General features: G+C 42.3%; 1 protein-coding gene across 5 annotated transcripts in view; it reads right to left on the bottom strand.

Annotated features, from left to right (window-relative positions):
- LOC113154282 (plexin-A1) overlaps nt 1–14,654 on the bottom strand; it is a 163,001-nt gene that overhangs the window by 11,039 nt on the left and 137,308 nt on the right. For 3 of the 5 annotated variants that reach the window (XM_026348380.1, XM_026348382.1, XM_026348379.1), the window contains 7 exons: nt 13,943–14,110; nt 11,342–11,435; nt 10,072–10,308; nt 8,322–8,465; nt 6,851–7,085; nt 3,704–3,852; nt 1,818–2,074 (listed from right to left, as the gene is read on the bottom strand). In XM_026348380.1, coding sequence (XP_026204165.1) covers nt 1,818–2,074; nt 3,704–3,852; nt 6,851–7,085; nt 8,322–8,465; nt 10,072–10,308; nt 11,342–11,435; nt 13,943–14,110 — 1,284 coding nt within the window. The remainder of the gene's footprint in view (nt 1–1,817; nt 2,075–3,703; nt 3,853–6,850; nt 7,086–8,321; nt 8,466–10,071; nt 10,309–11,341; nt 11,436–13,942; nt 14,111–14,654) is intronic. The other 2 variants (XM_026348383.1, XM_026348381.1) reach the window with 1 other exon arrangement.

Below are 14,654 nucleotides of genomic sequence, written 5' to 3' on the forward strand. Positions count from 1 at the left end.
TTGTTTTTCAACTACTGAGAAATAGTAAGGAAATAAAAAGAAACACAAAAAACTAGGCCAGTGTGGTAGAGAAGCCAGTGAAGGCCTGTAGCAGGAACGAGACGTGAACTCCTACGCTCCCGCAAGGCTCACTGTTTGACTGTTGAGTGCTGGTTGGTGTTTGTGGAGCAGCATTTTTTTGAACAGCTGTCAGCAAAATATACCAGCTGAAAGATAAGGCAACCAGGGAACGGAGGATTGGAGGATGAAGGAGGCGAATGCACCTGGACAGAACATGCTTTTGGGCATGTTGGAACTTGATAGAGGGCGACTTGTAATGTCATCTCATTCACGGCAGGTATGTCCCATGAACCATTGTTCCAAAGGTTTTAGAAATGTGCTACAGGAAGAGGTGGTGATGCAGCTTCTCTGGCCACACACAGTGACTGTGAACCTACAATGGCCAAATCAAACCAAATGCACCTGATTTCCCCACTGGAGATGGAAATTCACATGGGAGTCGACTATTAAGCCTCTCTCCTGTTCTTTTCTATCTGTGTCTAAAAATAAATTCTACAGCCTATCTATTGCAGTAAAAAGACCAAAACAGGGTAAACCATGTGTAATAATTGCCGAGCTTATTAACGCCAGCTCCCGAGGCTAGTGTAGTTAGCAGGGACAGCGTGTTGTGACCATATGCCCCAACAGGGGATTGAAAAAGGCTTCACACAGGCACACTGGCTGAGAGTCATTTATTTGATTAGATTTTTAATTAAATATCTCTCCGAGGAGAAGGAGGAAAGAAGAAAAAAAACATAACTTTTTATCATTTAATGTCTAATTCCAATTTATTTGGAGACAGGCCATTTCTCTAAGCATGTCTTTCCTTAAATACGTGTGTCTTTCCTCGCCTGGCTGTCTGCAGTAGCTCATTTTTCCTTCTCTTTACTCCCGCTGCCTATCTACTCTAACTCCATATTGCACCTTTCTACCTTCCTATGGCCCCTTTTATTCTTCCTCTTCTCCATCTCCCCCATATGTTTCTCTCTCCATCAATTTGCCTGCAGTCAAAGCCTCCCTCTAGACATGTTTCCTACCCTTTCTGTCAATCACCATTACCCCCTCCCCGTTCTCCATCTTCCTCTCTTCTTTTCACCATGAATTCTTTCTCTCCACTGCAGCACTGCCCCTTTCCCAATCCCTTGTAAATCCTCCTCCCCTCTATCCATACATTCCTGGTTCTCTTTCCCTCTACCTTCCCCACTGCTTGTGTAGGAGAGGAGAGTGGGATCTGTCTGACTGTGGCTCCATTGGGACTCTGTGTGTGTGTGTGCTCAGGGGTGTAATCCTCTCTGACAGGGACAGGTTTGAGAGATAGAGACAAGGTAACGTCACACATGCCTCTAAAAGTCACTGCTGCTTCATAGCTTCAGCAGCTAGATGGAAAAACAAAGTGCTTGACATTCTCGCAGAGCAACAACTTCAATTTTGTATTATTTTAATCTTTCTTTCTAATTTAGTAATGACCTAACTGCTTGGTTCCTCATCCTGTCATGACAACAGGAGGACAAGAACAGTTACATGTAACAATCTTTGTTGTTTTCATATTTTTCTTTTCTTGAAAGCTGTATAGTCAAGGTGTCCTCTTCCAGTAAGGTGCCTTTTTCCAAGAACACACTAACCCTTTTATGAGAATGACAAACCTGTACACACATGCACACAAAAAAGGAACATGACCTCAAACTTGAACCCCCAGTGGGGAAATGTTCTGCGCATGTATGACCTGTCTTCGTGCTAAGTCCAAGCTAGTTTCAAACCACTCTCCCACTTTTTCGTACCTCCTGAGTAGAAGCTTTGGATGGTTCTTGCTCTCCAGATTTTTATCAATGAGGTCAGACAGGAGCTGTTTGAGGACACCTGTGGCGTACTCCATCTCCCCCTGCAGCGCTGTCATGATGAGGGAGGCCACGTTGCCCCGGTCCCGCATGGAGAAAGACCGTTGTGCCTCCAGGGTGCGAATGAAGGTCAGCAGGAAGTGCTTTTTGGTAAGGAGCTGGCCAAACAATGTCAGAGCCTTCTCCATATTTGCAGGAACCTGGAGGAGTGGGAACAGGATAATGATGGAAAGGATGGTAGGGAGCGGGTGGTGGATTGAGGAAATAAAGCCATTCGTGAGACATTGTGAAGAGGAAATGAAAGGGAGGCAGTAATTGAGAAAGGGCATGAAGGTAGAGTAGAGGAAGAAAGAAATTGGGCGAAAAGGAGTGAGATGTGAAAATAGGGGATAGACAAAAAAAAAAGCGAGGAGGGATATAAGAAAGATGAAAGAAAGACAAAGTTAAATGTAGAAAAGAACAAAGGAAGAGAAAGAAGGTGAGAGCAGGATGAGGAGAAGGATGTGAAGAAGAAATTGGTTGTGAGTAATAGTTTAGAAATGGTTTTATGGGTATGTGTGAAAATGAGAAATATTAGATGAAGTCTATTAGATTGGATTCGATGAAGTGCGGGAAACAGAGTCGCACATTCAAAGCACAGACATATCCGCAAAAGCATGTTGATGCAGTTCCAACTTCTCTATACATCCATAAAACAAGGCTTTCTGCACTGGTGCCTCTCTGCGTATTATTGTCTCAGTGCTTTCTCTTTATTCCCAGTTCTCCCTCTTTAACTCCCTCCATCCCTCACTGCTCCCCCCCATTTCAACTGACTCTCTTCCTCTCTCAAAGTAATGGCCAGTCCTCCCCCTCTGAGGGAGAGGAGAGAAATGAAGGTTTGAAGTGAAAATGTGAGCTTCATGCTGTAATAAGAAATTGATCTGCCTGCTAGCGCACTACTGTGGTCCATGATTGCCTGGGCCATACAAATGAAAATCCAATGTCACACGCTACACTATCCCTTTGGAATACAGCTGATAGCATGAGCAGATAGTGTACGTCTCAAAGCCCCGTCCGTGCACCCGCCACCTTACATGCATGTCAGCCGAGTGACAGTGTGGATTTCCACGTGATGTATGTGGCGGTGTGTGATGTATACAGAGAAATGACGGGCGTACGTGTGCATGCTGCGTTACAGTATCCACACAGTCTGGATTCATGTGAGTGATAGTGTGTTCCCTCTTGAGAAACGAACAGTTGCTTTCTCAAACAGGCTCAGTCCTATAGAGGCAATCTATCACATGTACCAAGTCTTAGTGGAGCTCACTGCCCAAAACCAACCCCTCACTTTATTACAGTTTATTTACACCAAAGTTATATTTCTTACTAGTTGGAGCATGAACCACGAAGCTGCATGTTGTACATCTATGATTCTTGTCCCCACTCCGCTACATAAAATTAGTCTAAAAGAAACTTCAACGTGGAGTTTAATTATCCCAGTGTTTAAATATTAGCCTTCTATACTCTATAATGATTGAACTATAGGACACACACGAATAGTAGAAAGCTTTAGAAGGTGCAGATATCAGTGTAAAGAAAAACACAATACCTCTGGGAAACTATTTGTTTTTTTTCTAGGAACACTGAAAACCCAACTTTCCCAATGTCAACAAAATTGCTAGTTTTATTTACCTCCAAATGCTGACAGATGATAAATTTGTTTAATTTTCTTTCCATTATTCACCAAAATCCTTGCTTTAAATGACATATCCAATTGTACATACATACTGTATAGTACAAGTGTCATTCACTCTGTGAGTGTGCTTGTGTGTGGGGTGCTCTCTACTGACCCGTACCTCCATCTCCTTGAGCACAGGGTGGTCCTCAATTCCAGGGAAGAGGACCCTCATGGCATAGGTGCGATAGTCCAGGAAGGGGATTCCTGCTCCGTCTAGTTCTTGGGTAAGTTCATGGATGTCTGTCTGCAACTCTGCAAAGGCTACACAAAGAAGACATGGAAAGAGATATAATCTTTAAATATATTTTATATGCAGGTATCTATAAATGATTTTTGTGACACCTTTCATAATAATAATAATAATAATAATAATAATAATAATAATAATAATAATAACTGACAGATTTCAGTTTGACATTTAGCACAATGGCATGTTTTACAGAGGATAAAGGCAGCACAGGTAGAACTCAGGAAAAAGGTGAGGAGTGTGGAGGAGTAGTGGTGAAAAGCAGCATCATGTGATTGCTCTATGCTGAGAGCGGAGATGGAGGATAAAAAGGAAAGTGTTGTGGTGCTCTGTGGCCGGAGGGGAGTTCAGGAAGGAACTGCACGCAGAAACATGAGCTTGTGAGTGTGCACACATTACAAGCTGCCACCTCACATGGTTGTACTCTTGCAGCCGCTCACACACCCGCACTTTTTCATGTCTTGCCCCATAGGTGAACACATAACCTAGTGCCCAGATGATTTATGTGGGTGCATATGTCAATGTTTTTACACGTTTTCCATTCTGTGTATACTGACCCAAATCTGTACACTCCAGTGGCTCGAAGAGTCACATCTAGACAGAACAAATGGGATCAAATCCATTCTCCCACTGATATGTCATACAATAGTGCACATAGCTAAAGCTTTTGGTGGGCCGCCTTGATTTTATTTTATAGCGCTCCCTATAGAAAGGGTATACAGCTATATGGTTCCATTAGCTTGACTGTGTGTATTTGTGTGTGTGTGTTCCGTAAAGCGTCATCTAAAATACACCAAGACGTGGACACACAACCCAAACAGATAACCAACCAAGGCCCAGACAAACAGATGGCTTGTGTCACCCTATCCCTCTCTCTTCCTATCTCTCTTTTTTTCTCCCCGTCTCCTCCATGTGATATCTTAGAGGTCACTCTCTCCCCGATGGTTGCCTCTCTTCTGACGACATCCCTCCATCTCTGCTTTTCTTCTTGTTAGCACCCTCGTGCCATCCATCACCATCTGCATCTCTAATCAGCCTTTATTTCTCTACCTTGTTCCATCTTTCCTTCAATCTATCTTTAAAGTCAACATTCTGCTTGACTGCTTCATTTTGTTTGACTTCTAACAAGCACTTTATTGAGAAAATGAGCAGTTCAGTCCACCTTCGAACCACTCCTTCCATATCTATCTTCTTGACCTTCTCTAACACATTTTACTCTTCGCCTCTTTTCACTTTTCCTCCTCATATTTGTCGATCCATCATTTTCCACAAATATTTATCTAGCATCATTTTCATGCACATCTTCCTTTCCTCACTCCATTTACAATCTTTTTTATACTGAACTTCCTGTTATTTCTCATTATTTTTCTTTCACTTACTTCTTCTATACCCCTCTGACCCTCCTCCCCCCATTCTCCTCTCACAAGTACCCTATTTATCTCCCTCGCTCCATGCCCTTCCTTCCATCCATCCTTTTGTCGTCTTCCAGACAGTGGTGACAGCAGGGGAGAGACAGGGTCAGGGCACCTGGACACACCACCACGCACCCCAGCCAATCATTATTTCACATGCCGTATGTGTCTTGTGTTTGTTTGACTGCAGGTAGTTGAGCACATACTAAAAAAAATATAAAGTCATAATCTGTACAGGTGACGCAAGAAAACAAACGTGCTCTAAAGTGTAAAAAGAGAAAGAAATGTTTAAATGCTCATATACAACACTGTTAGACACATAATCAACAATTTAAAACCAACCATATTGTATTTTTTACTTTGTGTGTGCTTTTGTCCCCTTCCTTGTCAAAACATGGTGCCTGTATTACTGCAACTCAAGTGCTGACGGTTCAGTATTAAAGTGCCACACGGGTAGTTGTTAGTCTCAAGGCTCAAGTCTCAATCAGAGAGGAGGGACGGGTTATAGAGGTCTGTTCAGCTTGTTTCTTTCTAACTCCACGCACGAGTGCTGTTTTATTTTGATTTGTTTTCTTTTTCACACTGATGCTGGCTCATTTGACATCGCCAGAGGCAATTCATCAGATGTGGATGTTTCAGATAGCTCTAGCTGTACTACCTGTAAGGACACTGGATGTGTAAAATTGGTGGTCACTTACAACAACCTGAACACTGGTATCAATCTAATCCATTGTAGTGCTGAAACACAGTCTGATCCAACACTCGTATTTGTCTGCATGGCAAAAAAAGCCATAGCACACCTTAATCTGACGCTAACATCCCTACTAGTAGCTACAGTAAGTATGGGTTGTTATACTTCAGGTACACTAAAACAATTCAACAAGTGATCTCTAAAATAAATGTATTTGAATGAAATGTATGCTCTCTCTTTCTCCCCATCTGCTTCTCTCTCTCTTGCCAGACTAACTAGTAACGGCATCACTAGGCTCTCTGGATCCATGCTGTCTCTTGCCAAATTAATATATGCTAATGTACTAGTGTGCAAGTCTCTCTCTATGGCTCCCTCTGCTTTAATCGTCGCCAAATCCCTCCTTCCTTACCACCCCTCACTTTCCCAACTCTGTGCCCTGCATCTATCTAACCTCCATCTCTCCCTGCATCTCTCAGCGTGGATGATAGTGAGGCCAGCCAGGCGGCTCCCTCATGGGGTGAAGAGCCAACATCTGGTGGCTGGCTCAGATCAAAGTACTTCTCTGGAAACACACCAGCACCCCGACACACATGCGCACACACATACACACTACTGCCACCTAACAGCAGAGGGACAGTTGGCAGTGAGAGGGAGCAAGAAGTAGAGAGTTAGAGAGAAAGCAGAGAGAAATGGACAGAAATACAGAATGAGAGTAGTGAATTTACATTTACAGTTATTTGGGGGCATGTGAGTGAAGAAGTGAAGTGAGGGAGAAGAAGAAATAGAAATGTGCAGAATATACATAGTGATAAAATGAAAAAAAAAAAAGGCTGTTAAAAAATTATGTCATTTCAGAGTTGAGTAGTTAGCATCAGCGCCATAATGCTTACTGACTTTGCCCAAACTCACCTTCCTTGCACTCAAGGGCCACCCTAGACTCCAGATTGTCCATCTGCAGCTGCAGTCGCTTGAGGGTGCGATCAGCATCTCGCGACTTCCTCTTATATGCAATCAGCACCACAATGATGACCAGCAGGAGCAGGCCACCTCCTCCTCCGATACCGATAATGGCAGGCAGGGTGAGCAGGCTGTCTGAGTAGATCTGCAAGGTCCCTGGTGAGTATTCAAAGCCTCCAACACGCACCTAATATATGGACATACACAGAAAAGTTACACCCTTGTTTGCTTGTTTGGATGGATGAGAGATACCACACAAAGACTCACAGGCTGGTTTCCATCAGGATTCCTTCACGGTTCCAAGTCATAGCTGTACACAACTTTCATTTACATCAAGTAGAAAATAATGTTGCCAACATTGAAGCTACATAGTTTACACTGTGTGATAAACATACAGAGACAGTGCTGATAGTTATTTTAGCATTTAAAATCTATATGTGCTAGAGCTACTGCAGTGTTCTACATAATGATTACCAATTTTGGGCTTATACCTGGCCTTAACCACAATAAATCCAACATAATAATAAAAAAAGTGCATTTCATTTCTAAATCCCATATTTCATTTATACCAACAAGCCTGACTGTTTGTACCCCAAAACCTTTTTATGTCTGAGGTGGGGGAGTCAGCATCTTTGCCTTGGACTGTGTTTGAAACCAGTGCAACACATACAAGTATACACAGACACACACACGACTTTAAACCATATCACATCAAAACAGTTTTGGCTTAGAATAGAAAATGAATAGAATAGAAAAGAATAGAATAGAAAAAATAAACACTGGGACGTGTTTTGTTTCCCTCATCCCTTTTCCTTTTATTTCATCTTCAGCTGGCTTATGTCTATGAAATACCAAACGGAGGAGGGTAAAAATAGACACAGACCTCTCACGCCCACTAGCCATTTTTTGGTCTCTCTTGAATATGATTACTGTTCAAATCCAAATGAGGATGGCAGCCAAACGAGACCGATCAAAAGCCTCTAAAACATAAATATGGTTGCAAACGCCGCCAACGGTATAAGAGGCGAGATGTGTGTTTGTGTGTGCGCAGCTATGTGAATTGGGGACAAGAAATCTAGAGTAATGGAAGAGATTTAGGAGAAAAGAATGAGATGAATGAATGAAAAGACAGGAAGTGGATTGACAGAAAGAAGAGAGATGAACAGCACAGCAGAAACAGCAGAAACAACAGGAGCTAGAGAGGAAAGAAAATGAAAAGGAATGATGAAATAAAAGGCACTTCAGTTATAAAATATACCCTAGAGAGCAATTATGCTCATTCTCAGCATTTGTATGGCTGTATCCAAACCCTTAACCATGGCTGCCATAAATGCCATGTGTGACAAATCAGGCTAATGTGAGGGAGAAAGACACATCAAACAGTGGGAAAGCCTTCAGTCAACAGTTTTAAAGTTGTACTTACAGTAACTTTGTGTTCTCCAGTCAGGTTAGGCCATTCGCACAGCAGCTGGCTCTCAGACAGGGTGAGAACACAGGGCGTCTCGCCGATCAGCACCGTGTAGTTAAGCTTAGCATTTCCTGGGGCTGCAGGAATTAGATTACGGCCCTTGAAACACACACACAAGCTCCAGTTAATCACAGAAGGTATCATTTTAGGATGATCTACACAAACAGAATAATAGAAAAATGTAACAACACGCTGGCAGGTGTCTGTCAGCAGCTCAGCAGCTCTGAATCTGCATTAAAGTGCTTTTAACTGCAAGGACCATAGAAATTGTGCTTCTTCATAAAACTGACCCAAATCATGAATTACATGGTCTATAAAAAGCTAGATCATGATTTGAATAATGGAAAACCTGGGACAATACAAGCAGAAGTGTCCTGGTGTCCTGTCCATTTGGAGTCCTGTAGACATTCAACTTTTCCAAACCATTCAAGTCTATGATGTTTCTGTTAAGTTAAAAATTGAACTTATTGAATTCAGGTAGTGGTAAGTGATTAGATTATTTCATCCACTCTAAAATGTGTTGATTGCATTAAGAGTGTTGAGATGTACAGTAAATAAATTCGACAGAAAGCCCGCCTGCTCCTCTACATTGCTACCTAACTCTCTTCTACTATCACACTATGCTTTGCAGAGTGGGAGGAATTAATTGCTGGAAAATCTCAATGAGCGTCTAATTTATATGCAATTATTTAATAGGATGCAGTTTCTGTGCTGCTTTTTTCTGTAATTCTTTACCCGGAGCACAGTGGGGCAATCAGAGCTTTTCATAATGGAATTATATTTAAAGATACAGGGGAGAGAGGCGTGACTGTTTATTTCTGAAACGCTCCGATTGGCTGTGGGTGAAAAAGGTTTCAGTTTTCCATGAAACTGTATGATAATTTTCCTCTCGCTCTTGAAAGGCTTTGAAGTTGAAGGAGATAGGTGAAATGACAGAAGTCTGCATGCAGGGGTGGGGCAAATGCGCTTTGCATTTAGATGGGCACTACCACTATAGCTTAGAATAAACATGGCTGTCTCTCTTCAGAAGTTATCTAATAGAAATCTAAGCAGGTGGCACAGCAACGCATGGGTTCACTTCATAACCATTATTGTCCTTTGCACCTGATTTTAAAGGGGGCATTCAGAGGACATGTTTCTTACAGGTCTGTAAAACCCATTGGAGACTGCACATGAAGAAATAACATCTTTCAAGGCTGTACTCTGAAAGTAAGAGGAAGAAGGGAGCAAAGTGTCTGTACAGGAATGTTTGGAGCAAATCATTTTAAATGCCAGCCAGAGTCTTATCGGTTGTGTTGTATCCTGTATACTATGTCAACTGTGTGCTAACACTCAGCTAACCTTTTATTTATCCTGGAGCCATAGCATGTTTTAAGATTTTTAAGATTTCTCCACACCTTTACAGACTAATCTTCGGCAATATTATTTAATGCAAAACAACCAGAACCATACTTTCCCACCCAAGCTTGACCTGCTATATCAAAGATGAGAGGGTAGCCCGCAAAAATGAAATGAGAAAGCTGACGCAAACATGGAGGAAGGAGCAAAAAACAATAAGAAAACATGATTAGAATAACACAAACAGAGAAATCGAAAGAGGCACAGAGGTCTTTGCCGACGTTAAAAAAATAAATAAAATAAAATAAAGAAAAACAGAAAGAATGTGACAGCCTGACAGAGGCAAGTCCAAAACAGATGAGTTTACCTTGAGTATGAGAGGTGAGCTGGGCTTCAGCTCTAGCATGCCAGAGGGGCTCAAGGGTTCGAACACAGGGTCCGGGTGGTAGCTGAAAGTCTCGTTTACCACCAGCACAGAGCGCACATCATCCATGACAAAGCCAATCTCGTCGGGACTGCTGCCGGACTCAGAGAAGCCTTTTTCCGATCCAGCCACAGAGGGCGCCAGGCACAACATGACGGTGTTGTTGAGTACTGTGCAGCTCTAGAGAGGGGGCAAATATAAATGTATAGAGACAGAGTGAGGAACAAATTAAGAAGAAAGAGGGAAAAGGAAGAAGTGGAAGACATAAGGTGTATTGAGGTGATTTATTTTCCAATATGACAACCTTTGTAACTGGTTTAAATAGTTTGCACTGTTGGAAAGAAACTATAATGTTACATAAAATTCTTACATGTAAATCATCATGTAAACTAACACATAATCAATACATGCAACAGCTGAAACTGGGTTATGTGATGAGAGTGATTAAATGTCACCATAAAGAGGAAGAGGCTGGCTTAATAACATCAGTGTTGTAATCAGTGTTGATATGATCGGGAAATCCCCTGTGGGGTTCGACACTTATGTCAGTCACTGAGGAACAAATTAGACTGTAATGACACACGAAGAAACAAGTGAGGTCAGTCAGTGGCTGTTAACGATAACACAGCACGGCTTAGGAGACCTTTGCATAGTTTCACAGTGTGTTATAGCCTTCTATTATGTTCTATATGTCACATACTAACATGCTCACACACAAAAGGTGTGTGGAAAGACACAGAACAACGGTTTATAGGTCAATAGAAACATTAACCAAGCGAAAATAAAAATGACTGCAGAGAGACGGCCAAAGAAAAAAGAAGGGATATTTTTACTTTCAGCTCCGATCGGAAGTGGGAGAAAGGTTAGCTAAGCCCCATGGTGTTAGGTGAAGAGAGGGGGATTTGCCAGAGCTGCTTTATTGCTGGTTGACATTTCAAAGGTTAAACTGCTAAAAGGAAATTCAACATCAAAAACAAACAGAAAATGGGCCCTTGGCTGGTTGACCGATGGGTCAGGTGTGGGCGTCTGTGTCCCAGGAGCGTGTGTATAGTCTGAAAATCAGTTTCTCCACAGAGAAGAAGAGGGAGACAGCTGAGAGAGACACCTGTGTGCCTGTATTGGTCTCCCTCTGTCTCACTTGCCAAGTCAAGTCACAGCTTTTTTGGTTTTGTCAATAAAAACTGCATGCAGGTGTCTGCGTCCAACCACTTACATTTTCTGATTTGGCAGATCCATACTTGGCTCTCATTTTAGGCTCCTTGACGGTTGCCAGATTGCTTCCAGTAATGGTCAACATGGTTCCTCCGCTAAAAAAACAGATATAACAAGTCACATTATAGAGAAATTCAAAACAAACACAAATATACAATGGTGCTGTGGGAAAAAAACTATTCTATGTCTACTTGTGTGTCACATATTCATGTCTCTCCTGCTCCACCTTTTTCTTGCAGGGTCCAAGAGCACTCACTATTCTGCAGGTCTATCTGTTGACATAAATGTTAATAAATCTGTTCTCGGTGGGGACCAAGAGGGCCCTCCAGTTGGCGATTTACCATTAATGCTCACTCCTGCTGTAGCCCTTCGCCTGCTTATTCATGGAAGCCCATTTTCAGGTAATGATAGCAACACTAAAACTCTGGCATGAATGTTAAAAGCTTGTTTAAAGGAAAATGCAGGCTGGAAGCAAGGAAACAAACGAGTATGTAGCATTATTCTGCAGAAAGGGAGCATTCGGCCTCTCTATGCCACCTCTCAGGCACCTGGGGGTGGAGGGGGTTTCAGAGTGTATTAAAGCACTGCAGTATTTTACAGCATGAGATATTCTCCACTGTCAGTAATCCAAAATATTCTGTAACCTTTACACCTGTGACCTATTCAGGTCTATGTGCCGCTGACCAGCAGAGATTTGAGTAATATAGGTAAGAGTCCCCCGCCTGGCCTTCTCAGCAGTCTCTGCTGGTCTAAGAGGCTGAACTTTATCTGATGTGAGTTGTTCTGACAACAGACAACAGTTAAATAAGTTGGTATACAACCTCCAAAAAGAAGGATTGGGAGGTGGGGGCTGGGGGGTGTAAAGTGAGGCTTGAAGCCCACTGCCATGATCAGTCAATGACCAAAACAAAACAAAAGAATGATTATATAGAGCTGTTGATGTGTAGCTCTATATCTGTAAAAAGCTGCTTTTTATTAATATGTGGCAGAAATCTGTTCCACACATGCAGTGTATACTATATAATGTAGTTTACTAAACAAGATGACTTCTTGCAATGCGTCTGTGTGTATGTGTGTCGTTAGTCCGAGAACATCCTCGTGAAGGGAGGGCAACAAGTCTCCGTCATGCCAGATTTGTGATTGGACAAAGCAGGCTCTGTACCGTGTGAAATAACCCCTACTACAGGGTCACGAAAGGGGAAGTGGTGACAAAATAGCTTGGTAAATAAAAGCATGATTGGCCTGGAGAACCCTGCACCTCCTCCTCTGGGAGCGCTGAGTGAAACACCAAACACAAGTCCAGTGCCAAGGTTATTTCCCCCCAAGGCTGGAGCCAACACTTTCATTCTCGTTTCCCGTTGCCTAACCCCTCAGCCTCTGTTTCATTCTGTTCCAAATGAGACTTCTCATCCGCTCACACCTCTTTCACATGATGAGAGACTTTTGTCTCCCTGCAGAGTTTTAAACGTAACTCCCATTTTCACCTCAATCCCCTGTGATGATGCAGCAGTGGACTGTTACGCTGCCTGAACAGACAATGTGTCTGGTGGTAAAATGTCATATGGGACATAATCGCAAATAAATACACCAGTAATTCAACTATTTTAATACCAGCTTTAATTTTAGAGTTTTAGGTAGATGCATCAAAAGCATTTATATATAGTAAGATATAGGAACTATTTGGATGCAAGTTGCTGGAACTATACTTTGCAGTAAATGAGACAGTGAACAGTGTTCGTGTTTCTGTGGTGGCTTCGTTTCTGAGCTGAGGAGTAGAGGAGTTTGTAGGTCATGCTAGTGAGCCCATTAACATTTGGAAGCTCCAAGCATATTTTTTCCCCTTCCTCTACTACACAGCTTGTGTTTGCACAGGAAATCTTCCTGTGGCTATGTAGTCTCATTTCAATAAGTCAAGTTATATTTACAGATACATCTCTGCTGTAGCTCATCAACTAGCAGAGTACTCCTTCAGGAGCCTCCTTTACTGTTGCTCTCAAAGATTTACTTTTGAAACATAAAGATAAACAGAATAAATAATATCCCCCTGAAAAGCAGGAACAGTCTTAAAATACAGAGGGACGTTATGTTTGTTCCTTTATCGCAGACCCAGTCAGGCAATATGCCAACAAAATAATACATTTATCATCTTTTACAGTATATAGAGTTCATATTTCCATTTAGTTGGCAATGCTCTTTGGAAAAAAAGCATTAAGGCACGGTGGACCATAACCAGGGATTAATGATGCATTGATGCATTTGTCTCCGTAGATTCATATCAAGCAGAACTGTCACTCACAACTGTTTCGATGTATATCACAGATCATGAACTATGATTTGACATGTTAATGTCTTTTATGATAATCCTTGATGAAGTTAACTAGATTGTGCAAGTACAGCAATTATCCTAATGTTACCAAATGTTCAGACCTTTACACTAAATGACACAGTGTCAGTCCAAGTCGACATGTGCATTATTTGTAGTAGCTGGTAATGAATAAGTCATTCAGTCATGACATCTCTGACCCAGAATCACATCAACTTGCATAGAAAATGCACATCTTTGGCACAACCAGTGTAGGTTCGGAAAAACATGTCTACTCACCTGGCAATACTCCAGTCAGGTTCAATCTTCAGGATGGTAGGATCGTCTGTGTAGTTGAATTTGACTTCTGGGTTCCTCAGTTCAGCAGAGTTAATGTCCACCATGACTGGGGTGGTACCGGGGGCTTGTCCCGCCGGGGTTACACATACTATTTCCTTGCTACTCCTCCTGGAAGGGAGTGAAGAAAGACATAAGAGAAAGATGTTACACGCTGTCAGTTCACCGACAGCCTCTATGGACTGTGTGCTCTAAGAACTTATACTACTGTCGAAGCTCTTGAAAAGGATTTAAAGTATTGGGGCGGTGACTCTGACAGACTCAGAGGCAAAATAAAAAAAAAACTGAGGTGAAGTGTGCAGGAAAAAAAAATCTTCATTCTAACGTCATTCCTTAAATAATTGATAAATTATTTATCCCATGCTACGAAAAAAGCAGACAGACACACATAATGGTGACACAGTCAACTCTTTCAGTCTGTCCAGCCATGGTTTCATCAGCCTGAATCACAGAGTGCTGTACTTCAAAGCTCCCCCTCTCTCTGTCTGTTGCTCCTTCCCTCCTGCGCTTTCTCTGGCTGATAGATCTGAAGTGGCAGATCAGGCTGGTCGTCTCTCTGTGTGATGTAACTCCCTCCCTAGCAGACAGGCAACCAGCTGTGACCTGCTGTGAAACTTTGTGCCACTGCCAGAAACTTTGTGCTCCACTCCAGTGG

Source organism: Anabas testudineus, chromosome 5, assembly GCF_900324465.2.
Source record: "Anabas testudineus chromosome 5, fAnaTes1.2, whole genome shotgun sequence".
Taxonomy (NCBI): Eukaryota; Metazoa; Chordata; class Actinopteri; order Anabantiformes; family Anabantidae; genus Anabas; species Anabas testudineus.